Raw genomic sequence first — 25490 nt, 5'->3', positions numbered from 1 at the left:
TGTTGTATCTTCCAGATCAAATACAAAGAAGCCGGTAAGAAGCAGACGTCATCGTCTCTTTATCATCGTCTTCCTGAAACTCTGGAGACGCAGCACGCCAAAGAGGCTTCACAGCTGCAGAGTCAGGTAATCACAGGCTTCATCAAAATCTTAAAGGAGCATCGATCACAGCACAGCATCTAAGGGTATTTTTACATGAGGAATCTGAGAACTCTTGCCCTCAAAGTCCAGTTTTTCTTTGGTTAGTGTGGAATTCAATGCACTATACTCAGGCACCATGCCTAAGTCTGCTTAAAGAGGTGGTCTCAGGCGTATTTCATCCTGTGTGCTGTATGGTAGATGTGTAAGTAGGAAAAGGGTCTTTGTTGGCGTCTTAGAATAATAAAAACATCCGTATTAGCAGGTTAGACTCCACTGTCTGCAGATTTTCGACAGACCAACTCCATGCATACTGCCATCTGCTGTACTGCACAGAACACGTACGCAGGTTTGGTAAGAAGCAATGTTTCTCATGTGGAAGCGGGGGGGGGGCATTCATGCCCGGGTATGGTACAAAACAATCATGTCTTATGTGAAAACGCTGTTAAATGTGAGGTATGAAGTTCTTAACGTAGAAACCACTCTTATAGTTTGTGTTTTATCTTCTTTCTGTTAGATTTTATATAAAGAAGCTGTGAAGAAGGATTTGTCATGTCCAGTTTACCATCAGCTGCCAGACACTTTGGAGACACAGTTCGCTCGAGAGCTCACCGACATGCAGAGCCACGTAAGAGCAGAACATCCCGTCACAGCATAGATTTAGTATCTCCATAAAACCCAAAATAATAGAGAAGCCTTGTTCTAACTTGTTTAAGTTGTAGAAACCAATCATAATTTGCTTTTGTTTGTCTTTGCTTTCAGAACAAATACAAGGAGGATGGAAAGAGAAGCCTCTCTCAGAGCTTCTACTCTCAGCTGCCAGAAACCATTGAGACTCATTTTGCTAAAACCGTCTCTGAGCTGCAGAGCGAGGTGAGAGGGCTGTGTATAAACAGATACAGCACATATATGCAAAGATAAAATCCTAATAGTGTTGGTACTTACAGCAGATTCAGGCACTGTATATGCAAGCTCCATGTAAATAACCTCAATGCCAATGTCCCAAAATATTTTTCTTTTTTTAGAACAAGTATAAGAAGTCTGGGAGGCAGGAGGCCGGCAGCTCTCTGTTCTCAGTGATGGCTGAGACTCTGGACACTCAACACGCTAAACAAGCCTCACAGATACAGAGTCAGGTACAGAGCATAATCTTCATTCATTTAACTGTTTAAACCTTTTGTGTTGTCACTGGTGTCAAACAGGTTTCAGTATGATTTGATTTTTACTGGAATAATAACAAAGTTAACAAGTCTGATATTGTGACAACTATTTGACATTTCTTTAAACAAAAATATCAAAATATACTATATAATAAACTGTAAATAAAAGCAGAAGTCAGTGATTGTCAAATCTCACAAACCCATATTTTATTCAGAGTCGAACATAAACAACATATCAGATGTTGGGGTTGTGGTGACAGCTTGTTCAAAAAAGGGAAATTTAGACATCTCTGCAGCTCTGTATTTTTTTGTAGTCTGAATTCAATGAATGTGAGCTTCGCAAAGAGAAAACATATTTTCCATCAGTCAGACATGTTGACTTCCTGTTGTCCCTGCAGGTGAAGTACAAAGAGGACATGCAGAAGGAGATGGCGTCCACTCTGTTCTCCAGCCTCCCTCAGACCCTTCAGACCGAGTTAGCCAAAGAGGTGACGGAGCTCCAGAGTCAGGTGAAACACACTTTCATACCTCAGAAGCTTTCTGGATCATGTACCAGAGTCACATTTCAAAAGTCCTTTTTTGTGGTGTTAACCTTTTTTAAGATGTGCACCATAGAGATCTTTGACTATGAAGTCAACGTAATAGACAGACACCTTCTGGACTGAGCTGTGTCACAATTTTTGTGTTTGTTTCATGATTTAGTTGAAGTATAAGGAGGGCTGTAAGAAGGACACCTCCTCTTCTCTGTATCACCTCCTCCCTGAGACAGCAGACACACACTTCGCCAAACAGATGTCAGAGATCCAGAGCGAGGTGCAGCCATGCTCTGTTTATTTTCCTCTCGATTTCTTTAGTTATGAAAGTTTCTCTGTTTGCATTAACATGGCATTTTCCCTCCTCTTTAAAGGTGATGTACAAGAAGGACAAAGAGGATCTACCCAACACGCTCTACAACCTGCTGCCTGAAACTCTGCAGACTCAGTTTGTTAAAGAGATGGCTGAGACGCACAGTGAGGTGAGAAACACTTTCACTCTTTTTATCCTGTAGAATAGAGGAAAGTGATCTAATCCTGGTTTATTGATTCTCCTCTTAAAGCTGTGCAGAATTGAAAGCTTTTCAAATGAGTGACATTATGACACACCAGGTTTTTTTGATTTTGTTGATGTTTAATGACATCAAAATGAAATGTTGCTTTGAGAGCATTTCTTTAACATAAACAGCATCCTCTATAATGATTATTCACTAAGGTGCAACTTTTAACCCTCTGCTGCCTTCACTAGGACTTTACTGATGAATAGATCCTGTATTTTAATGTGCATTTCCTAGCTTAATAAGGGAAAATGCTAAATGATAGCCATTCTTTATGCAATCTGCTATCATACATTTTATCGTGCAGCGGTCATAGCACTCAGTGGTGAATTTTTTTAACTTTGTGGCTCTGTTTGAGGAGAATTTATTCTCTTTGTGCTCTGAAGAACTTGTTTTATGTTTACTTTGACTTTATTAGGCTTAATCTGGTTTCATAAACTTTAAATAGGGACAAAAATGTGTTTTTAACAGTGAACAAAAGGCATAATTAAGATATTTAAGTCTGTCACAAAGCCCACAAACAAATGCACTTTTGCATACCTGACATTTTTTTGCACCTGTAATTCTCCAGTAGTGTTTCTGTAAGGTTTTCACTCAATTGAGAGGAGTTATCACACTGTTTATCTACTTCATAGCATGCTTTAGTGTTGTATTAGTGTCATTAAAGCCTGTATACTTTTGCGTTTTTGGTTTTTTTTTACTTAAAAATGTTCAAAGTGGACACAACACAACATCAGTATTCAAACATTGATGTTTAATATCTACATGCAGAATTTAAAGCGAAGAGTTTTATACTTAAAATACAGTCTGAATTTTTAAGGATGTTAGGAGAGTTAAAGCTGGCAGAAACAGAGGTGAGGCTCTTTAGAGGAAGCTGTCAGGGTCAGGGTTTATTTCTGTCCATGTTGGTGGAATTATCTGAGTGTGTTGGATGTTTAAGAGCAGACAGACGTCTCTGAGATAAAACACTGGGTCTGACACTGCTGCAGACTCTCTGAGACTCCTCATATTCCTAAACTTATCCAGCCTTAAAGTGTTAACATCTGAATTCTGGTATATGAATTGTGTAGCTTCAATATAAGAGCTTACCCCTAGATCAGGGCTCAGAGCTATTTTGCCCCTTGCCCCCCCTCCACTAAGTCTTAACCCTACACTTTAATGTTCACATCTAGGGTTAGAAATGTCCTGATTCTTGTTGAATGGAGAGGTAGGCTGAAGTGTTGGAGCTACTTGCCCCTTCAAATAGAGGTTTTGAAGAGGTACACTCAAAATCAAGTGTTATTATTCCCCAGGCATTCTTCCTGAGTGCCTGGGGAATCAATGGTGGGATTTGGAAATTACTACAACAGTCTAATCATGCAATTTAAAACATATAATGCTGCTGATGATGACTGATGATGTACCAGGAAGATACCAGGAAGAACGGTCGTAAAGCTCTAGTTCAGCTAACCTGAACCAATGCCCATAAGGAGAAACGACTGGCTCAGAAATATATGGAGATGAATTTTCCAACAGTTTTATTCACTGATGAATGCCATGCTACATTAGATGGTCTGGATGGTTGGTGGACGGCCACCTTGTCCTAACAAGGCTGCAACGTCAGCAAGAAAGAGGTGGAGTGATGTTTTGGCCTGGAATCATAGGAAGTGAGTTGGTAGGCCCCTTTTAGGTACTTGGAGGCATCAAAACGACCTCAGCAAAGGATGAGGAGTGTGTAACTGCCTATGTGCTGCCCTGGTATAAAAAAGAAGAACCTTGACTTTCAGAATAAAATTATTTTCACGCATAACAACCCACCATCCATGCTATGGGCATAAAGGGAAAAAAAATCCTGCTGTGGCCACCATCATCCCTTGACCTTAGCCCTACTGAGAACCTGTGGAGCATCCTTAAAAGCAGCTCTATGTGGGTAGTTTACCTCAAAAGCATCTCTGGAGGCAATTCTGGCATCCTCAAAGGAAATACAAGCAGACATGGAATTGGACATGGATATGAGAGAGTTGTTAAGGTGATATCAAAGAAGGGGTCCTATGTTAATATGGAACTGGATCTGTAAAGATAGTTTTATTTGAAATAGCTTTGATTTGAGAAAAAGTTACCTCCTAAAATCACAGCACACACAGACTTCTGTTTTCAATCATTTGGAAACTACTGAGTGTTTGAAACTCTGTCTGCATTATAATTTGCAACTTTGCATTTTATGTAATTTTGCGAAAAAAAGCCATGTCATCATTGGTAATTTTGTCAAATAAAATCCAGATTACAAGGTAATTGTTGAGGGATAAATAATCCTATATACTACCAATTATAAAGACTATTTAGGAAAAAATAAACAAAAAACAGTTTATGTATTATAGTTGTGAACACAGTGTAGACTGCATTTCTCATGGTTTTACTTTTTCATAAGATAAAGACTAGACTGTTTATTACATTATGTTGTTTTTATTGATTAGTTCATATTGCATTCATTAATTATTTCAGTTTTTTTTTCTTGATTTCTGAATGTTATTGATGGTTTTTTGTCCTGATGCAAAACATTGCCATATTCTTTATTTCTGTGTTTTTAATCTTAAATGAAGAGTTTTGATTTATTCTGCTAAATTATTTCTCTTTTTAACAGACTTAATTATTTCAGTCACCTCAGTTACTCCATGTCAAAGGGGAACTATATCTGAAATTGTATTGGCTGATAGCTGATAGGCCTGATGATGTCATAAATTGTTGCTTGACAACCACCAATAGGATTAAGGGCTGATAAAGGGTTTTTGTCAGAGTAGGATCAGGAGGGTTTGACACAGAGGAGTGGTTGTAGTCTATGTGGTCATTTACTGTGTTCATATCGATGTTTTTGGGTTTATCAGGTGAAGTACAAGCAAGCGGGGAAGCAGCAGACGACGTCATCTCTTTACTCCAAACTTCCTGAAACTCTGGAGACCAAACACGCCAAAGAAGTGGCCGAACTACAGAGTGATGTGAGTTTTTATCTTCATCTTTTTACCTCAAACTCGTATTTAAAATGTGCTTTACTGATTTAAAAAAATAATGTGTTCACTTTGAAAGGGCTAGTTCACTTATTTCAGTGATACAATATGCCCAGTACCCAAAGGGGCTTTTAATATTAGGCAAAGGTAAGTCATCACCTGGGGCCTTAAGGGGCCTCAAGAGTCATTATATGTGCGCATCACATATGAGGGACATGTCTAAAATTATTTTCATTGATTAATGCATGCATTTTAAATGTAAATAAGTGGACAGAGATTATTAAAATGACAAGGATAGATTTTGATTATCCAAAAAATCACATTGGAGTACACAGTGAGGCCCAAGCCCTTCCAAAAGCCCCAGAATATCTTTATATTAAGCAAATTATAGTTACGTCGATCCCTATAGGGATACTGAAACAACAAATTTATAGATCACTATGTGGTCCAAGGACATACTGTACACAAGCTAAAAATGTATGATATACAGCAGAAGAATGATATCACAGCATAAGTTATAGAGTTAAGTTAAAGATTGATAGTGACCCTCTCTGTAATGTTTCATTACTAAGTCTAGAGGCCTGCACTGTGGGGCAAGTACAACAGAAGCTGCTTGTTTTTACCATTATCATTATTGTGGATAACATAAAGATCATGGATATTTTATTTTCTTCATTCACTTTGGTTCTCTTTGTTTGGACAGAAAAAGTACAAAGAGGAAGGGAAGAAGGAGATGGCATCGTCTCTCTACTCTCAGCTCCCTGAAACGTCTGAGACCCAGTTCGCCCGAGAGATGACTGAGATCCAGAGTGAGGTACAGAACACACTACAAACATTCTCCCACTTCCTGTCTAACTTCCTGTGTCCACGGCCAGGATTTATGCTCTGGAGAATCCACAACCTCAGTATCAGGGTGCTTCTTACTGATGTTTCTTTGAAAAATAGGTTAAGAGAGTGGGGAATGACATACAGGAAAGGAACCACTAGAACCCAGCTGTGTTAATTTGGTTGACTAAAACTATAACTAAAAATGTTACCCTTATTTCCATGATAAAGATGGGAGTGAGACTAGCTAAAATAGATCTTTGATGATAAAAACTCTGACAAAAGACCAAAGACAGTAAAATCAGATGGTTCTAAAGATTATTTTGCCAGATTATCCTGTGGTTAGTTAACCTTGCAAAGCAGATGGATGCGCCCGTTTCCTTGTTTCTCACTGGCGAATCCATCTTGCAAAGCTCCCGTCTGAACCGTTTGGGCCCGGTTAGAAAGTGACAGGACCAATCAGCAATGAGGGGCAGTACTTTGGGGTGCAGTGGAGTAATGGCAGAAGACATTAGCGTGGATGCTGCCAAAGCGCCAGTTTTATCAGAACTTGATGACATTTCTTTGTTAAAAGAAGAACAAAAGACAGTAGTGAGTTGTTTTCTTTTCAAAGATGACAAAGGTCGTGTACTGACATGTCTGTAGTCACCATGGTTTGCGTTAAACAGTTCTCTATGCAGTTTATTCCTCGGTAGCTGCGCACGCGCACCTCAGTAGAGGCGACAATGTCAAGTGTTTGTTGCTCTGATTGGCCCGTAAAGATGTTACAGACAGAACATTCATCCAATCACCCTCCGAGTTTTTTTTCAAGGGCACTGCCCTTTCCCAAATGTTGTGTTTCACACATCCATCTGGCATGTCAGGTTAGTGGTTAGTGGTGTGTTAAGAATTTATTCCTCTGACCTGATCGGAGGCACTCAGACTCAAAATAGTAAATATTAATCATGTTAAATATTTAATCCTGTTCTGTGTTGTGAGCACCAACGACAGCCAAGCAAACACGAGCAGAACTGTTATGTGAAGCAGAGCATTAGCCAATCAGGAAGCAAGCTGGATGAATGAGGAAGTAAAATGAAAACACAGCTATGGCAGTGATAGTAAACAGGAAGCTTAAAAGTGGATTGATGTCAGAAAATGGAGGAGAAACTTGTTGATTTGTTGCAGCAAAACAAACTCTCAAACATACCACAGATAAACAGAAGTGGGAGGGAGCTGGACTGAAATTGCTACCACAGTGGATGTAGCTAACAGCTAACCACTTCAGCTTGTCTACTCTAAAGCCACGTTTGACTGCTTGAAATTTGACGTTTTGAGAGATGAGACCAGGCCGAGACTCTGGTAGTCAGGAACATAATCTGTTAGTGTGTGGTGTGCTGAGTTTACACTACAAAATATACAAACACAACTGTCAAATCAGTGATTATTTATCACCATATGTGGGGTGTAAAACTATGAAAATAATCAGTTAAGGTTTTAATAGCCGTATGCGTTTCATTTTTCCCTTTATTCAAAGAGATATCACTGTTGTCCTGAATTTAGCAACAGGAGTAGGACTGAAAAATTCACCCTTGAAATGAGAGCTGGATCAATTTGTCATTGCTGGTTCATAAGTCCCACCCCTTCTTTATTCTGATTGGCCAGTAGGGGAAGTGAGCGGGCTGCTATATACAGTAAGTTGGACTGTTTTAAATGGAGAGCGCTGTGAGGACAGTGACAAAAGCAGATAAAGCAGAACATGTGTAAGTGGTCAGGATACTGAATTCTGAAAACCATGGCTTAAAGGCCCTGAAACAGTATTACAGTATCATGGAGAATTTAAAAATAGCCACAGCTACAAATACTTTTGATTCATATGTCAAGATTTTGACCCTAACTGATCAATAACACCAGTATATACGTATACTTTACAGCTAAAAAGATGGACTTTAGTTTTGTTTTAAGTTTAGCTTGAACCAGCTATTAAACATGAGGGTCAAATCATAACATTAGCAATAAACCAAGTGGAAAGTTTGAGCTTCTGTGTGCAGTTTGATCTCTGTTTCTTCTCTAAAGTATAAAACTCTCTGAGGATAAGAATCTGAATCAGGGATTCATTTTTCCTGCTTTGACCCGATGTCCAGCTGAGCCTGTTTGTTACCAGAGAGAAAAGATCGCAGCAGATCTTACATCATCTTCATCAGTATGAAACACAGAAATGAGCTCAAATCTGCTAGTTTCCTCAAAGAGATGAGAGAAAACTTTGAAAACAAGAGTCTGTTGATTTTTATTTCACTTATTTGACTTGAACTCTGTTTGTGTAGAGAAAGCAGTGGCAGACATAAACCCCTGAGCTTATATGTGTCAGACGTTTAAAGAAAAAGATGAACCACAGTATGTAAAGATCACATAGTAGTGGATTTTTCTGATTTTCCATTTTTGTCTCGTCTTTAGAACAAATACAAGGAGAGTGGGAAGAGGAGCCAGATGGTTAGTGTTTACTCCCAGCTTCAAGAAACCAACGACATCCAGTTTGCCAAAGCTGTTTCTGAATTACAAAGTGAGGTAAGTCAAACATTTTTATCTGTATGGAGGGCAACTCTCATGCAGCCTTATTCAATTTGCTGCCCTGGGGCCACACACGGCGCAGAACCAACCTCCAAGTGGCCCAGCCTGTGGTAATGCCAGAGATTCAGAGGGCTACCTGTTTTGCAAGTTATCATAAATTCCCCCAATATTTCACACCGTGAGTGCAACACCAAGTGGCTAGCGATGCTGACAGAGGTAGCCCCAAGATACCGAGTATAAAACATGTCCTTTTCAACTATAGCTACAACTGTGCAAATTTAGTTTTTATGCACTTTAAGATATGCCTGGGTAAGATGTGACCAAAATGATTATTTACAGAATTTCATTTTATTTTTTCATGCAATTGTTTTAAATTTTTATTCAAGTGAATAAAAACATTTCTACTACTTCAGGATTTGTTTAACTACAACATGTTGCCAAATTTAAAAGGGAGACTATGAATAAAAAGTGCATATTTTTACCTCTGCCAAGGAGGTTATGTGATCAGCAGGGTTTGTTTGTTAGTTTGTTTGTTAGCAACATAACTCAAGAAGTTATGGATGGATTTTGATTAAATTTTCAGGAAATGTCAGAAATGGCATAAGGAAGAACTGATTAAATTTTGGGAGTGATCCGGATCACCGTCTGGATCCAGGAATTTTTTGAAGGATTCTGTACTATTGGGAGATGGGGTAATGGCAGAGGTCTACGCTCTCTGAGTGCTTTTCTAGTTCATCAAATTGATCTGTATTGGTTCGAAATTTGACATAATCAGCTTCTTACTGGGCACCCAACATGTCTGGCCCGGCTACGTTTCTTGATTTTAAAATTTAGCCCAGTCGAATTTGTAATTGAATAGCCCTGCTCTAATGGTTCAGTCCTGGGACCAGGTGTTGGATATGTTGGGTCTAAATAAATGTCAAATATAGAAGTATTTTAATACGCTCCTCTAGAGCAGTAGTTCTCAGTTTGGGAGTTGGGACCCCCTTAGGGGTCGCAAAACACTGAGAGGGTATGCCGGAGGCTTTCAAAACACTACACTGCATTGCACATTTTTATGCAAATGACATTTTTCTTATTTTCCTAAATATTATTGCAAATGACAGTCAGAATATTTTTCAAGTCATCAGCCGTTAGAGCATAATTCAAATGTTTTTGAACAAACTTCATAATGATAACCTTTTTTTAAAATGAATACCTCAAAATGCACTGTTCCACATTATTATGCACAAAAGAGTTTTAAAAGATTTTATAGGTTGAAAAGAACTGAAAATGGTCATTTGTTGAATTTGCAGCATTAGGAGGTCATATTTACTGAAATCAAAAGCTATCTCAATCAAAAACATCTAAACAGGCAAAGTTACATGTTAACATGGGACCCCTTCTTTGATATCACCGTCACCTGCAGCCTGACTTACACACATGCTGCTCAGTTCTCTGATAGCTGATGGGGATATCAGGCAGAATTTGCTGGCGATTGATCATGAAAACATCCAGCAACATGGAAGTGGCAGTATGACCGTCTTCAGTTCATGTGACTAACATCCTGCAATGTGACTGTTGTGCATGTGCATACTGCCATTGCGGTTGTGAAATGATAGATTGTTCAGGCCTAGTTTTTATGGAAGAAAATGTGACATTATGACCAAATTTTTTATCACAAGCTGACTAAGAAACTATTTATCAATGATCTGTACTTATAAGAGGACTTAATTGCTTATCAGTTTATTGACTCTGGCTCTTTTATATTCCAGACTAAATATAAAGAAGCAGGGAAGAAAGAGGCTTCCAGCTGCCTGTACTCAAAACTGCCAGAGACTCTGGAAACTCGGCATGCTAAAGAGGTTTCAGAGCTGCAGAGTCAGGTGAGTGAAGGTACAATATGACATGTAGTCTTACAGTCTTAACTGCTGCTATAAATACCTGTGTTACTAGGTCTTAAGATAAGATATTCAAGAGGTAGTAACAGTCAGTTAGTAGTCTGTATAGACCACTCAGGATGATGTGAAATAAGATTGTTTGGGTGTTATCATGCAACAGTGTTAGTATCTGCAGACAGAGCGTTTGGACCAACTTTTTCCTAGAAAGAACTGAAGATTCTCTTGTGGGCTGCAGATTTTGTTGTCTTCTTGAATCAGCTGAAACTTAACTGTACATTTTGACCCTCTTCTTCTGCCATATTTCTGTAGGTGAAATATAAACAGGACGTTAATAAGGAGACGAGTGGAACTCTGTATCACCAGCTTCCTGAAACCACAGAGACACAGCTAGCCAAAGAGCTGAGAGATGTTTACAGCGAGGTGAGGGTTAATCCAGTCTCTGTCTGTGATCCGAACCTTCTGTGATCCAGTCTCTGATTGGTTTATTTCTTAAAGTGACCACTGTTGTCTCCTCCAGGTTAAGTATAAAGAAGGGGGGAAAAAGGAGATCAGTAAGAACTTGTACTCACAACTCCCTGAGACGGCAGAGACTGAGTTTGCAAAGCAGATGTCAGAGATACAGAGCGAGGTGAGGACCCTGAAATTTGACCCATTTCTGGCCCTTACAATAGGAAAACACAACATACCTGTAAACAGTCGCTGTGACCCGCTTTATTAGCTCTACTTTATTCCCTTGAAACATTACAGCACAGACTGGAAAATGCCAAAGACACGTGTAAATATTGTATTATCTACCCTGTTAATTTCAGCTTTTCCTTGTAAAAAATCAGACATGCAACGCTTTTATTTTGACTGCCAAGAAACAGAAGTTTGTGTTTGCATTGAGGATTCTTTGGCAGCTTTGAGCTGCATAGTTTTTCTTCCGTCTTAGCACAAGTCCAAGCATAACACTCCACTTTGTAAAACCAAAAACAAGCTCTGTTAGCAAGGAAAATAAAATAAAATCAAGGAAATCTTCTTGTTTGACTCTCCTGGTACCCTCCCATCTCCCTCTTTCCTTGTTCCTTGTTCATGTCATTGTGAGCCACAGAGAGGAAAATTGGAACAGGGCAACAGGGGAAAAATGTTGCTTAATGCTGCTCTGTTATGCAGTTTCATGCTGTGCTGCTTTTAGGCTGTTCCTGACGCTTGCTCACACCTCATGCTATGAGGAAACACTGTTACTGTAGCAGAACTACATTAAAGTAGGCATATACTATATAAAAGAAATATGTTTTTAAGAAATTACCATATTTCAACCCTAAATATATTTAAAAATAGCAATAAAAACACCAACTGTGGGACCTAATTAACTCTTTAACAGGATACTTCATTACCATAAGCACTGGACTGTTTTCGCTATTGGAAAAATTAAAAGTTTCTGAAAGCTGAGAATTTGTGCTTCTCACTAAAACCTAACATAAAATTCCCTTTTTGTTGTTGTTTTTTTTTCATTTTAAACTGTTAAAACACTCTTAACATGCAGTGATTATAAATAACTGATAATAAAGGTTTAACTCAGTTCAGTTCTCCATAGCAACCTCTGCTGTCAGTGTGTGAATATGGAGTAAATGGGTGGGCGTGACCTGCAGTATAAAAGCACTTTGAGTAGAGGTGAGATGTCTAGAAAATTTACACAAGCTCAAGTCTGTTTACCATCCTATTCTTTTTTCTTCTTAAGGTAAAGTACAAGAAGGACAAAGAGGATCTGCCCAACACACTGTACAACCTGCTGCCTGAAACTCTGCAGACTCAGTTTGTTAAAGAGATGGCCGAGACACACAGCGAGGTGAGAAACTCTCATTTGTAAGGATTTACATACGGTTGACTCCATCAGTGATGTATGAGAGGATTTTTGTCATCTTTTTAAAAGCTGAGACGTGAAGATGAAAGTCTCCAGAGACAAACAAACATAAATGTTGGTTCTAGTCTTCTGCGTGGATTTTTTGACAAATAGTTCAAGAGCACTGACAAAAAGTTTCTCAGAAATTTCCTCCTTGTTCTAAGAGGGTAGATTAGGAGTTTGTTTTCCATCTCAGACTCTCTGACGTGTGAACACCCAGCTGATAAAGCCACCACTGCTGTCTATTCTGGTCGTCTTATCAGAAACACGCTCAGAGCTGCTAGATTCCTCTCTAATTCTCTGTCCTCCTTATCACTCTCCTCTGGACATCTCTACTAAAAACCAAATAAACCCCCATCATCCATCAGCAGACTGAACAGCAACAGTTTTAGTCTTTATTTTTGACTTTATCCCTGGTAACTTCTGCTTTTACTTTTATCCTCCTGATACAGATTCTAACATCCATGTTTGTAGATTTGACTTTTGTCCAATTCCCATAACAATGCAATTGGAAAAGAATGTTTGATTTTATTTGTAAAGAGCTTTATTTCACTCACTGTGCATGGATATAATTATTGCATCCATCCATCCAGCCTACTCCATACTGACATGGTCCTTCACCAGGGGGTACAGAACAGCTCTCACTTTTATTCTTTTAATGATGGTGCTGTCATTTTTCTAAGTAAATGCTTTAATTAAACAACTATAATAAACAAATAAAGCCTCAAAATGTGTGATGTGACATTTGAATAGCTTTCAGTATGTTCCATTCTCTGCTGGCAGTGCTTGCTATTTGAAAGCTTAGCTAAGTCCTTTTTTATTTGCTGTTCTTTAACAGTAGTTTTTTAAAGGCAGCTATAAATGTTTTCTTCAACAAAGTGGATTTTTTAGAGATGGAACAGCTAGTTCCAAAATCTTTTTCTTTTATTAAAAGAATAAAAGCTCCCCAGAATTTTTTGTCCCTTGTCACCATCTTCACTGACGCAGAAACTGTAAAATGTGTTGAAAAAGGGCTGTTAATGCTGAAAATTTTAGTCACTGCTTTTTGATTCAGAGCTCCAATTATTGAAATACAGTTATTATGTTTTTAAAACAATGTTTAGTCCATTCTGACAGTGTGACTCAGTTCTTCCCAGTCTGTAAAAAAAGAACTCAAAGAGATGTATTTAATAATGATGACTCTTAGAGTGATGATTTAAATAAGTGCTGCACTGCTACACCATTTGGATCTGAAACCATGACTTAGAGAATTGGTTCCCAACCTGGGGTCCAGGACCCCCTGGGGGGGCAAAATGACTCTCACTGATGTCTCACTGGAGTTAATATTTAGTTGCTTTTTCTGTGCAAGTTTGGCCAAACATGAGACTATTTCAACGAGAGACATAAGGACTGTTTCAAACTACTTTTCATCTCATAACATCCTGACTGGACTTCAAGCACATTGGATTCTGGGCCTCTCCGATCCTCCAGACTCGGGGACTGTGATTTCCAAATAAAATTCAAACTTTAGTTTCATCTGAAAACAGGATTTTGGACCACTGAGGCCACAAGTTCTTCTTCTCTTTAGCCCAGGTGAGACTCTGATGATGTCTGTTCTTCAGGAGTGGCTCCACTATAAGAGCACCAAACTTTCAGTGCATTTCCTGGACCCGTCTGTGTAGTGACTCTTAATCCTCTCACTTCAGCCTCAGTCCAACCCTAGTTGGAATCTGCTTTGTTTGGCAATCCTCTGAAGGCTGAGCTCTTCCCTGTTGCTTGTACACCTTTTCTTACCACACTTATCCCTTTCCATGTATCTGCTTTGATACAGCCTATGAGAACAGCCTTTCCTATCAGCAGTGACTTCCTGTGGCTTACCCTGGATGTCAGTGATTGTTGTCTAGACAAGCGTCGAGTCAGCAGTCTTCCCCATGATTGTGCTTGTGTACTGAACCTGAGTGAGAGAATGAAGGCTCAGGAAACCTTTGCAAACAGGACTTTTCCACAGTATTTGGAGATAGTGGATTTTTATTATTGTCAGCTGTAATCATCAAGATTCAAACAAAAACGTTCTGAAATATTTCACTTTGTGTGAAATGAATGTAGAATTAAAGGAAATTTAATTTTCTGAAGTAAATCACTGGGGAAAATGAACCTTTACATTCATCCATCCATCTTCTTCCGCTTATCCGGGGCCGGGCCACAAGGGGAGCCGGTTAAGCAAATCCACCCAGACGTCCCTTTACCCAGCAACACTTTCCAACTCCTTCTAGGGGATCCCAAGGCACTTCCAGACCAGACAGGATATATATTCCCTCCAGCGCATTCTGGGTACTCCCCGAGGACTCCTCCCTGATGGTGCTGCCCGTAATACCTCCACAGGGAGGCGACCAGGAGGCATCCTGATCCGATGCCCTAACCATCTCAGCTGGCTCCTTTTGATGCGAAGGAGCAGCGGCTCTACTCCTAGCTTCCTCTGGAAGTCTGAGCACCTAACCTTTTCTCTAAGGCTGAGCCCTGCCACCCTCTAGAGAAAACCCATTGACTGCTTGTATTCACAATCTCATACTTTCGGTTATTACTCAGAGTTCATGACCATAGGTGAGGGTTTGGAGGTAGATTGATCAGTAAATTAACAGCTTTGCCTCTCGGCTCAGCTCCCTCTTTGGCACTACGGTCCAGCACAACGCTGGTAGTACTGCTGATGCTGCGCCAATCTGCCTGTCAATCTCACGCTCCCTTTTGCCCTCACTTGTGAACAAGACCCCAAGATACCTGAGCTCCTTCACTTGAGGCAAAGAACCATGGCCTTGGATTTGGAGGTGCTGACTCTCATCCCAGTCGCTACGCACTCAGCTGCAAACCGTCCCAGTGACTGCTGTCTGTGGAAACTTAAACATAACTTACTAATTTTTTAAGATGCACCTGTATTTGTAACGTTAAGAAAAGTTGCAGTCATTTTCATACAAAAGGTAGACAACAAAGTAATTTCTATCCAACTTAAGCAGATGTGTGACCCTTTGCTCCCTGCAGGTGAAGTACAAGGAAGCAGGAAAGAAAGAAGCCAGCAGCTCTCTGTACCACCGGCTGCCTGAGACTTTAGAGACGCAGCACGTTAAAGAGGTCACTGAGCTGCAGAGTGAGGTATACACATCCATTATTCACAGTCACACATTCACACACGCTGTTTGTGCTGCAGGCTGGAGCTGAACATCCATGTTATTTCATGTTAGAGCAGATTTAAGACACAGAACATTTATCTTATCTCACCAACACTCTGCACAGTCACTCTGCTGCATTTTTCAGGCTGCTGCGTTTCCCTTCAAAGACATGTATGAATGAGTAATGTTCCCTCTCTTTGAAGACTCTTTGCTAAATGCAGTAATATTAAAGATTCTGTTTGTAGCCACAGAAGCATCAGCAAAAGTTTTCCCACAACAGATGTGTTTATGTAATGTAGCTCAAATATTCAGCTGGAAGAAGGGAAATGATGGTAGTATTATTCAGGCTGCCATCAATGTTGCATTCTCTTACTCTATCAAAGTTTGACCACTAGGAGTTTGTCTTTTATCACTCACAGGCTCAGATTGTTGTTCTAAGTGTCCAACAACAGAACAAATCTCTACAGAGCTTTTTGCTCAAGCAAGACGATGATTTTAAACCATAAACAGCTGTTACATCACTCTCCTTAAAGCGTCCAGACAACACTGACAGAAGCAGTAATTTAACTCAGAATAGCTCAAAGTTTCTGGAGTGTAGCTGCCATTTTAGTTTGTGCATACTGGTGTGTGGCTCTAGAATAAGTTTTGTTTGAACACAGGCAATCTGACAGAACACAGCCAAGCTGTTTAGCCCACTGATTGAAGCAGCAGTAGACCAGCAATTCCCACAGTGAAACGTTCTGTTTTTGTAAGTGAAATATGGTTGTGTTGAAGCAGACAATTGTGCTTATCTAATTGATAGGTAGTTATGATAGATATCAATATGTAGAGACCACCTGGGCACATTTATCTACAGCCTTAGCTAGCAGGATTACAACGTCCACATGGGAAAGACAGATGAGAGCCCCAGCATCTCTGAGAAACCCCCCAAAACAGACTGCATCTTACACACTAGGGTGATTTAAACTACGAATTTGGCGGTCATTGTCAGAGACGTATCTCCAGAATTCTGTGGGGTAAACTTTTTTGATGGGGGTGGCTCTGAGGAGGGAGACACAATGGCTGTTTCTGATTAAAAAATGTCTCCAAGGTTTGTGTGGTTCTTTCAGACACTTAGAATAAAAATTTGAGCCTGTTAAAACAGAAAACATCAGGCACATCTGCCTGCACTGATTATTTTTAAGCCATTAGACGTTGTTTCCCCTTTGTTTTATTCAACTTGCTGCTGCTTCCCTCAGAACAAGTACAAGCAGAGTGGGAAGATGTTGATGTCGTCTAGTCTGTACTCTCAGCTGCCGCAGACGGCGGAGACACAGCTCGCTGCTAAGATGTCGGACATGCAGAGCGAGGTATAAAAACCAGAACACACTTGTACCAACAGATAGACGTAATGATGACAGCTGACTTTCCTCTTCATGTCTGTTGTTTCTTGGATAACTTGTTTAATTTCTCTTCTGTTCTCTGCCTCTCTCCGTTCAGAGTAAATACAAAGAGGACGGCATCAGGAGCCTCTCTCAGAGCTTTTACTCTCAGCTCGCTGAAACCGCAGAGATTCAGTTAGCTAAAAGTGTCTCTGAGCTGCAGAGTCAGGTGAGGAAAAACGCTTAACCCTTATTTTTACATCTTTGTTCACTGGATTTAGTAAGCCATACTACTGACCTTAAAACAAAGGTCAAATTTTGCTAAATCAAAGGTCAGCTGGTTATGATATTTTCACTTTAAACTGGAAGTTGTTTCAACCTTGCAGATTTGAACATGTTTCAGATAGAAAACGTTCATTAATAAGTTTAGGTCTGGAAGTCTATGAGCTAGATGTCTGAGTGCATTGAAGTGCTGCTAGAAATGTGATTGGCTCCTGTAGCTGCAGGTAATCAAACTCCATCTACTAAATGTTGTTGTAATCATCACAGATAGGCTCCGATTGTTAATCCGAGTGTGTACCAGACACATTAAACAATGACTCCACAGCACCTGAGGCTAACCAGCTGTCTGTGGAGGAAACAGCAGCTAACCGGGGATGTTTCCTTTAGGCCAAGTACGCAGAGGCAAGCAGGAAGGAGGCGAGCAGCTGTCTGTACCACCAGTTACCTGAAACTCTGGAGATGCTACATGCTAAAGAGGCTACTGAGCTGCAGAGTCAGGTACAGGAGAATCTACACTCTTTACCATGCGTGTGAGGATTTTCAGATTTGTTAGGATTTGTGTTGAAGTTTGCTGTAGAGATTTGACTATAACAGCATGCAAGAGTCTCCAGTGCTGTCCTAATTAACCTTTGTAACAACTAGAGACAAAACTCTGCAGTTGTTGCTTAAGTTCCTGTGTCATTGGCCTGTTATCAGTCTGGTAGTATTCTCTGTCTTCTCCAGGTGAAGTATAAAGGAGGTAAAAAGGATCTGAGCACTAACCTTTACTCTGCGCTGCCTGAGACAGAAGAAATGAAGATCGCTAAAGCTGCCATGGAGCTTCAGAGCGAGGTTGGTGGACATTTGCATGGTTTCTCTGGTGCATACCGCAGCTTAATGTAAATGCATGCAACAGTTTTCTAAATATCTGAGTTTCTAAATCTTGATTTTTGTTTATGTTCATTGCAGAATAAATACAAGCAGAAAGGCAGACAGGAGATCAGCAGCAGCATTTTCCACCAAATGCCGGAGACCAAAGAGATGGAGTTTGTGAAGCAGATCTCTGAAGTTCAGAGCGAGGTGAGGACTTGGTTCATGTATGTCTCTCAATATTCTACACTCATTTATCTCATAGACCAGCCTTTCCCAAACTTGGGGTTACGACTCCATGTCTGTCATTGGAAAAAAGAAAGAAGAAGAGAAGACATCCTCTATTAATCCCTGAAGGGAAATTCACAGGTTGATCTATCTTGAAAAGCGCCAACCTGAAACCACTGTACCAGGTCTGAAGATAGACCTGACCAATCAGCGTCATTTGAGGAGAAGAGGTGGTAGCTACAGGCATGGTTTTTGTTGTATTTGGAGAGGGTAGCAATGGCTGACGCTGGTGTAGTAATTAGCTCAAATGTAGCATTTTTGGAAGAAATGGACTGCATTACTTTATTAATGCAAGAGCCAAGAACAGCACTGAAAGATTGTCATGACGCAAAAGATGTTTTCACTGTTCTTCCAGCTTGCTTTGGTGTGAGTTTGCAAGTTAGAGGTGAGGGTTAGTTGTATACAATGGATGCTGCTTGTTTAGCGGTTAGATCAGATGTAGCTGTAGTATAGCAGCAGTTTCATCAAAACTAGGCCACATTTCTTTATTAAAATAAAAGCAAAGAGCCACACAGAGCAGAGAAGATGTTTTTACACATCTCTGGCTTTGACATGAGTTTTATCCACAAACAAGCTCCACAGTTCAACCCTCTGGTTGTGTTTGCCTGTCGAGCTCAGGTTACTACTGAAGCTGTGCATACTCAAAACCTCATTTTGGCTAATCACTCTGATTGGCCTGTAATAATTGCGAAAGACAGAGTGTTTGTCCAGTCACCTTCACCTATCCCTTCCCTAAATGTAAAACACTCATATGAATAAACAAACAATACTGAAATTACTTAAAAAAATTCTGAAGGAAGTTCTCACATACCTAAGCACAGTGGAGAAATATCCTCCTGTTTACATATGATGACTTCTGAATACGAAAGCCTAGAAGAGGAATAAAAAATGTAGAGGCTTTGAGCAGTTGACCAAAAGAAGTTTGCTGGCTGTTTCCAATTTTTCAATCTCTCTTTTGTTTTTCAGTATCAGCTTGCTTTAAGCTGTGAAAACTTCACAATTCTCTGAAGAAAAGAGAAACACATGTACCAGTTTCTGTATTCATTTTCTGTATGTTGTTTTTTTTCTTTTTTAGACAAAGTACAAGAAGGACAAAGAGGATCTACCCAACACGCTGTATTCTCTGCTGCCTGAAACTCTGCAGACTCAGTTTGTCAAAGAGATGGCCGAGATGCACAGCGAGGTGAGAAACGCTAGCTCTGTGGTCGTCTGAATATTTCAGAGTGCCTGAAATAGCTGGTTGTGTTTTTGGGATTGCTCCACTTTTTATTCCCCTACATTACAGATAAATAATTGATGAAGAAATTCAGCACTCATGAATGAGTTTTGTGTGATTTTTCTGCTTTAAGAACCTTTTTTTCACAGCCTGTAGTTCAAAAAATTCAGCACTCAGAAGAACACGAAATACAACGGTCCTAAATTTTCATATAAATATTTAACTCACTTCCATGTCTCTACATTTTGAAAAAACAGCCGTATGTCATCAGCAAAAGGGTTTATATGCTGTTACATTTCAGTGTTAAATCCTCCAAGAAGGCATTGCGGGATTATGTCCAGCCTATGGCTCCTTTCCTGCATGTCATTCCCCACTCTCTCCACCGTCCTCTCTTCATTAAAATAGTAAATTGGCAGGAAGCCCAAACATAAACCTTAAAAAGCAAAGAAAACATTGAATAGATGTGATGCATCATTGCCACAAAGAGGACACAGATATATGGTTTAAAAACTGGAGCACTAGGTAAGAGAACCAAGCTCATCTTTAGTAACCAAGGCAACTGAAAACAAACTCAGCTAAATCCAGTTTTATTTATGTTAGAGCACCAAAAATAAGCTCAGAGTTAAATGCAAAGGATGCAGCATAGTTGAAGCTGAGTGAAAAGAAATATGTTTTTGAATGATTTGTTTTCAGGCTTTTATACCTTTATTTGAGATGTAAGATAGTGGAGAGAGTTGGAAACTTGTAAAAGGATCCATAGGTGGAAAGAATGACATCATATGGTGCATGTTATTTTGCAAGTATTGATCTTGATATTGTTCTTTTCTCAGAGTAAATACAAAGAAGCGGGTAAGAAGGAGCTGGTAAACTCTCTGTACTCTCTGCTGCCAGAGACCAAAGAAACTCAACACGCCAAGGAGCAAAGTCAGCTGCACAGCGAGGTAACAAAAAACACAGAAGAATGACTTCTACTTGTTTAGACACATATCAGAATTATTATTAATGGGCTTATCAATATCCTCCTAAGATTTTACTTCAATTTGCTTTTTTAATGGTTTCTCAGAGAACCCCATGTCAGATTCATGATGTGTTCTTAACCTTCTCTCCTGTGTTCTTGAACTGATGACTGCCATGTGCCTGTGAAGTAGAAGCTTGTGTATATTTCTCCTAATTGGCACAGAGACATGCTCCTTTTTGTGGCGTGAGACTGCAGGACAGTGTGCAAACACAGAAGGCACACAGGAGTGAGAAGGGAAGTATGGAGACATCATTAATGCTCAAATTGAATTAAAAACAATCACACAGACGCCAGTTTGGCTCGGTGGTTGGAGCAGGCGCCCATGTGCCGAGGCTGTAGTCTTCGGCGCACTGATTGATGGTTTGATTCTCTGTCTCAGTGCTGTCTGGTGCATGTCCTGCCCTGCTCTCTTTAGCTGTCCTATCTTGATAAAGGAAGAAAAGCCCCAAAAATAAAAAACAGAAAGAAAGAACAAACAGTTGCACACTATACTCCATGTATCAGAAATACTTTGATAGGTCTAGAGTGGATGTAGCACTGCTCCGAATAAAACCTAAAAGATTTAATTATGTATTTATCAAGACTGTTTTCAGTTTGTTTTTACATTTTTACATTAAGTTTTAATTGCATGTGAGAATCTGATGGAACTCTACCAGATCAGACATCAGTCAGCACCCTTGTTTATGTTCAGTGCATCCTTAAAGCTCCACTGTGTCTTAACTAGCAAGTAAACTTTGTCATCGAGTGATGTGTGCATGTAAATGATTGGAAAATTAAAGTTTTCTGGAAAGTGGTTAAAGCAGACATTGTAACATTTATTCAGGGCTCTACAGATGAAAAGCAGCTTTATAGTGAAGCTTTTACCTTGTGTAATACTTGCACAGAGTTTATTATGTTAGCAGCACTAGCATCTCAAAGAAAGCTTTATTTGCATTCTACAAAAAACAAGGACTATCTGCATTTTCTTGACTATGTTGTCACATTTTCATCTCACAATCTGCACAGAACATGCATTTAGCTGTCACCAATGTAACTGGTTAGAAATTGAAGATGCAATGGGGTCTTAAAATATATTAAGAGGGTCTTGAAAAAGGTTAAAAAAATTATTACTGACATCATGGGTCTGGTCTTCACGACATTCCTGCCCATTAAAAAGAAGGTTTATGTTGCCATGGTAACAGGGCTGAATACTGCTAGTACTGTGCTCTGGTCTATTATAATAGGCCAAAACAGAGAGCAAGGTCTAGACCGGCCGTCTTTGTAAAGCGTCTTGAGATAACATCCACTATGAACTGGTGTGCTAACAGAGATTCATTGATATATATATACCCTGATAAAGTCCTGTGTACTCACATATTCTTAAACTTAAAAGTAATTTCATAGTTCTGCCTAACTTTTATGCAAAAGTTTAAATTACAAATAGTAATAATAATACTTAATGAGTATTATTAATGAGACATCTGCAGAAATCTGTAGATTACAATTACAAATACAGTACATGAATAGATAAATGAGCAGTTGAAAATTATAACGGTCATTGAAAAAGTTAGATACAAGAACAAATGTTCAGAAAAAAATGTTTTTCATTCAAAACAATAGCAGCAACAATGAAACATGGCTATATTTAGGTTTGAATTTTTATATGTTTTGAAGACTTTTGATGACTCTGGATCTTCTGCTTTGTTCAGTTAGCTTAAATCTGATCCTCTGAAGAGTTACATTATGGGTCAGATACAGGTACTAGAGTTGTATTATGAGTACTCGTTATCAAAACTTACCTAATGTTTGTAAAAGTGGTAGGTTGACCTTTAATCCCTCTTCATTTTCATGATAGCTCTCCTGTAATGCCTGAGGCTTCAAAGCTAAGAGGGCTGCTTCACTTCAAAGAAGAGGAAGTGATTCATAATTTGTTTGATGCTTTTATCATTTATTTACCACCATAAAATAAGAGATGTTTTGTGTTGTGTTGCAGAAAGTGTACAGGGAGGAGGGTAAGAAGGAGGCTGGCTCCAGCCTGTACGCTCAGATGCCCCAAACTATTGAGACGGTGTTCGCTAAGGAGCTGACCAAGACGCAGAGTGATGTGAGTTACCCTCAAATTATGGCCGATTAAGAGCATCTCTGGCTCAGCTATTTCCTGCATCCTTGTGGTAGAAACGGGCCCGCCCACAGATTTGCCTGGGCCCCTGAAAAACCCAATGAATGGGCCGTCCCCAGTTGTGTTTTATTGATAGTATCAATGCTTGTGTGCTGGATCAGTAACAGTGGCGCTAGCATCCTGGCTAATCATTGCCTCATTTTGTAGTTGAAAAGTTTGTCAAACTATCATTGGATTCCGATGTACGAATTATTAAAACATGCTATTTTTAACCCGTTTTCATCAGTGTTTGTGCCCATTTAGCCACATTTATATTCATATCAAACCCATATTTGTAATTTTTAGACAATTTTTGCAGCTTCTTAATCTTTTCACTACTTGAGATGCCCATTTTGCACCTTTTTGCCACTTTTAACTGATTTTTACCACTTTTTAACCAAGGCTCATGATTTTTACTGCCATTTTTGCAACTTTAACCACTTTCCACCATTTTTCGCCAATTTTTTCTACTTTTAACCCAATTTTTGCCACCCTATAACTGCGTCTTGCCACTTTAACTGCTCATTCTTACCACTTTTTGCCAAATTGTTAATACTTTGAGCCATATTTGCCACTTTAACCCATTTTTGCTGTTCTTATGCAATTATTTAATTATTCTTTTCCATTGAAGCTACCTCAAATTCTTCTGCTTTAATCTCTGGTATCTTAACATTTGTGCACACCATGGCTTAGCTATGAAGTCCGACATAACTTTCCAAATTTTTTAGTTCAGTGCACCCATCCACATTGTTAACATTACCAGAAAAAGTAAATCTGTTATAAGAAAATGGGTTTACATTTTGAAAAAGGCAATACTCCAGCATAATAGCTTCTTTTTTTGTTTATGGCTTAGATAACAGTGGTTTTTATTCAGGTTAGATATAACATATGGCTATCACAGAACTTTATAACGGACCATGATTTTCCTTGCCTTCATGGGCCCCCCCCATTTGGCTTGGCCCCAGAAAATAATCCCCTTTATCCCCCTTATGGGCAGCCTTGTTAGGAATACGCCAATGCAGCCTGACCTCTCCTCATTTCAAGATACCCATGGGTGCTGGGAGTTTCCTATTTAAGCAACACGAGTGTATGGTGCAAAAACAACATCAGCATCAGGTGAAAAATGGGAAAGAAACCTACACTCTTTTCCAAAATGCTCTGCTCCAGGCATGTGGAAACACACTGAAACCCTAAATAAAGGAATTCCCCTTCCCCAGGAACACCGTGAGCTGCTCTCAGTTTCAAAAATATACAGAGAAAGATAATGTGAGGTATCTTCTGTCTGCTCTGGCATGAACACAAAGCAGCTGTATGCCACTGTACTGCCTGAGGACACAAACACTGACCTACTGCCCTCCACCACACACTCCCACACTCTCACAAAGAGCTCATAAACTGGGGCAGAAACAGGATCACTTCTAAAAATTGACATCTCTGAAGACGCAACCACAGCTGTAAATCGTCCTAGGAGGAAATCCCAGGATTTCTGAAAGCCTGGACCTACTTTTCCAGAGATGACTTTTAGGATCATAGAAGTAGTTTCATCCAGCAGCCATTAAACAGGCTGTAATGGCTGCAGTGGGATCTTTCTCAGTAAAATGCACATCAGTAGTTTTTTTGTTTTCGGCTCAGATTTTATTTAAAGCATCCGAAATGCTATAAAAAAGATCCTGACAGAGATAGACTTTTTCTTTTTCAGTGTCAGTCTGCCCAGAGGGCAGGAAATCAAAGCCTGGGGTAAATTGGGGCACAGGGCCTGATGCTTTCTGGTTTCATGTCTGTTGACCGAGCAATGCACCGCTAACTGGAGCATATAACGGAGACCACCTACACAAGAGCCAGCCCAGACAGTCCCAGTGTCTGCACAGCCGTGATACAATGAAACTGATCCCAGACCTGCAGGCTGAACACTGACGTGTTTCTTACCAAACTGGTTGGGTTGTTTTTTTAATCTATGTGGTTTACTGCACAACCAAAGAGAAATACAGCCTGATATAACAATGTAAGATCTGACAACCATACAGACTTTCTTTAGATTGTTTGTTGATTAGATTGGGATTGTTTGTTGAAGAGAGGACAGAAAATAGAAAACCAGGAAAAGCCTAAAAATGGGGCTCTGGATATAACCACTAAACTGGTGGTTCTCAGCAGGTGGGTTAGGATAAAAAGTGGGTCATGGAGCTGTTTTAAGTGGGTTGCAAATATATGCTTGGAAAAATGTGTCTGTAGGTCTTTGATGTTGGAAACCCTGTGCAAAACATACATCCATGAAGTTTAATGTACTCCATATAGCTGTAATAACAAATGAAATTTAGTTGTTTTCTCCTTTTTTTTTTATCATATCCTGTTATAGGTTCTTTGCAGATGATATCAAACAGCAGAGAACCCACTCTGGAGGGCAAGAAGTGAATTTAGCATTGAGCAACGCTACCAAAAGGCCATGTTGTAAAGCTGTTTACTATTATTCCAAAAGTTCAAAATGTGAGAATGTAAAATTTCTAATTCTTAAGCTACTTTTGCGTACCAAAATTAATGAAATATTCAGGAAGAAAAAAAAAAAAAAAAAAAAAACATTAAAAAAATTCTGGGAGAAAAGGCAGCCGACTTGGATTTAAAACACCTGCATGAGCTCTGTCACACAACACTCATGTATGACCTGTTTCCACAAAGGCGTCTGGTTTGGTTCAGTCCAGTTTTGT

At 39.5% G+C, this 25490-nt stretch overlaps 1 protein-coding gene across 4 annotated transcripts in view; it reads left to right on the top strand.

The window, feature by feature from the left end:
- The window catches only part of LOC121527230 (nebulin-like), a 96007-nt gene that overhangs the window by 43305 nt on the left and 27212 nt on the right, over positions 1–25490 (top strand). For all 4 annotated transcript variants that reach the window (XR_005993384.1, XR_005993385.1, XM_041814085.1 and 1 more), the window contains exons 27-49: positions 16–126; positions 656–766; positions 901–1011; positions 1164–1274; positions 1697–1807; positions 2001–2111; positions 2206–2313; positions 5250–5360; positions 6073–6183; positions 8625–8735; positions 10493–10603; positions 10928–11038; positions 11136–11246; positions 12339–12446; positions 15513–15623; positions 16879–16989; positions 17120–17230; positions 17671–17781; positions 18007–18114; positions 18232–18342; positions 19496–19603; positions 20467–20577; positions 22627–22737. Coding sequence is in view for 2 of the 4 variants with exons in the window: in XM_041814085.1 (XP_041670019.1) it covers positions 16–126; positions 656–766; positions 901–1011; positions 1164–1274; positions 1697–1807; positions 2001–2111; positions 2206–2313; positions 5250–5360; positions 6073–6183; positions 8625–8735; positions 10493–10603; positions 10928–11038; positions 11136–11246; positions 12339–12446; positions 15513–15623; positions 16879–16989; positions 17120–17230; positions 17671–17781; positions 18007–18114; positions 18232–18342; positions 19496–19603; positions 20467–20577; positions 22627–22737 (2541 nt within the window). In the remaining 2 variants the exon portion in view is untranslated. The remainder of the gene's footprint in view (positions 1–15; positions 127–655; positions 767–900; positions 1012–1163; positions 1275–1696; positions 1808–2000; positions 2112–2205; positions 2314–5249; positions 5361–6072; positions 6184–8624; positions 8736–10492; positions 10604–10927; positions 11039–11135; positions 11247–12338; positions 12447–15512; positions 15624–16878; positions 16990–17119; positions 17231–17670; positions 17782–18006; positions 18115–18231; positions 18343–19495; positions 19604–20466; positions 20578–22626; positions 22738–25490) is intronic.

The sequence above is a fragment of the Cheilinus undulatus genome, linkage group 19 (genome assembly GCF_018320785.1).
Source record: "Cheilinus undulatus linkage group 19, ASM1832078v1, whole genome shotgun sequence".
In the NCBI taxonomy this organism is placed as follows: domain Eukaryota; kingdom Metazoa; phylum Chordata; class Actinopteri; order Labriformes; family Labridae; genus Cheilinus; species Cheilinus undulatus.
This window is presented reverse-complemented; position numbering and strand designations above follow the sequence as displayed.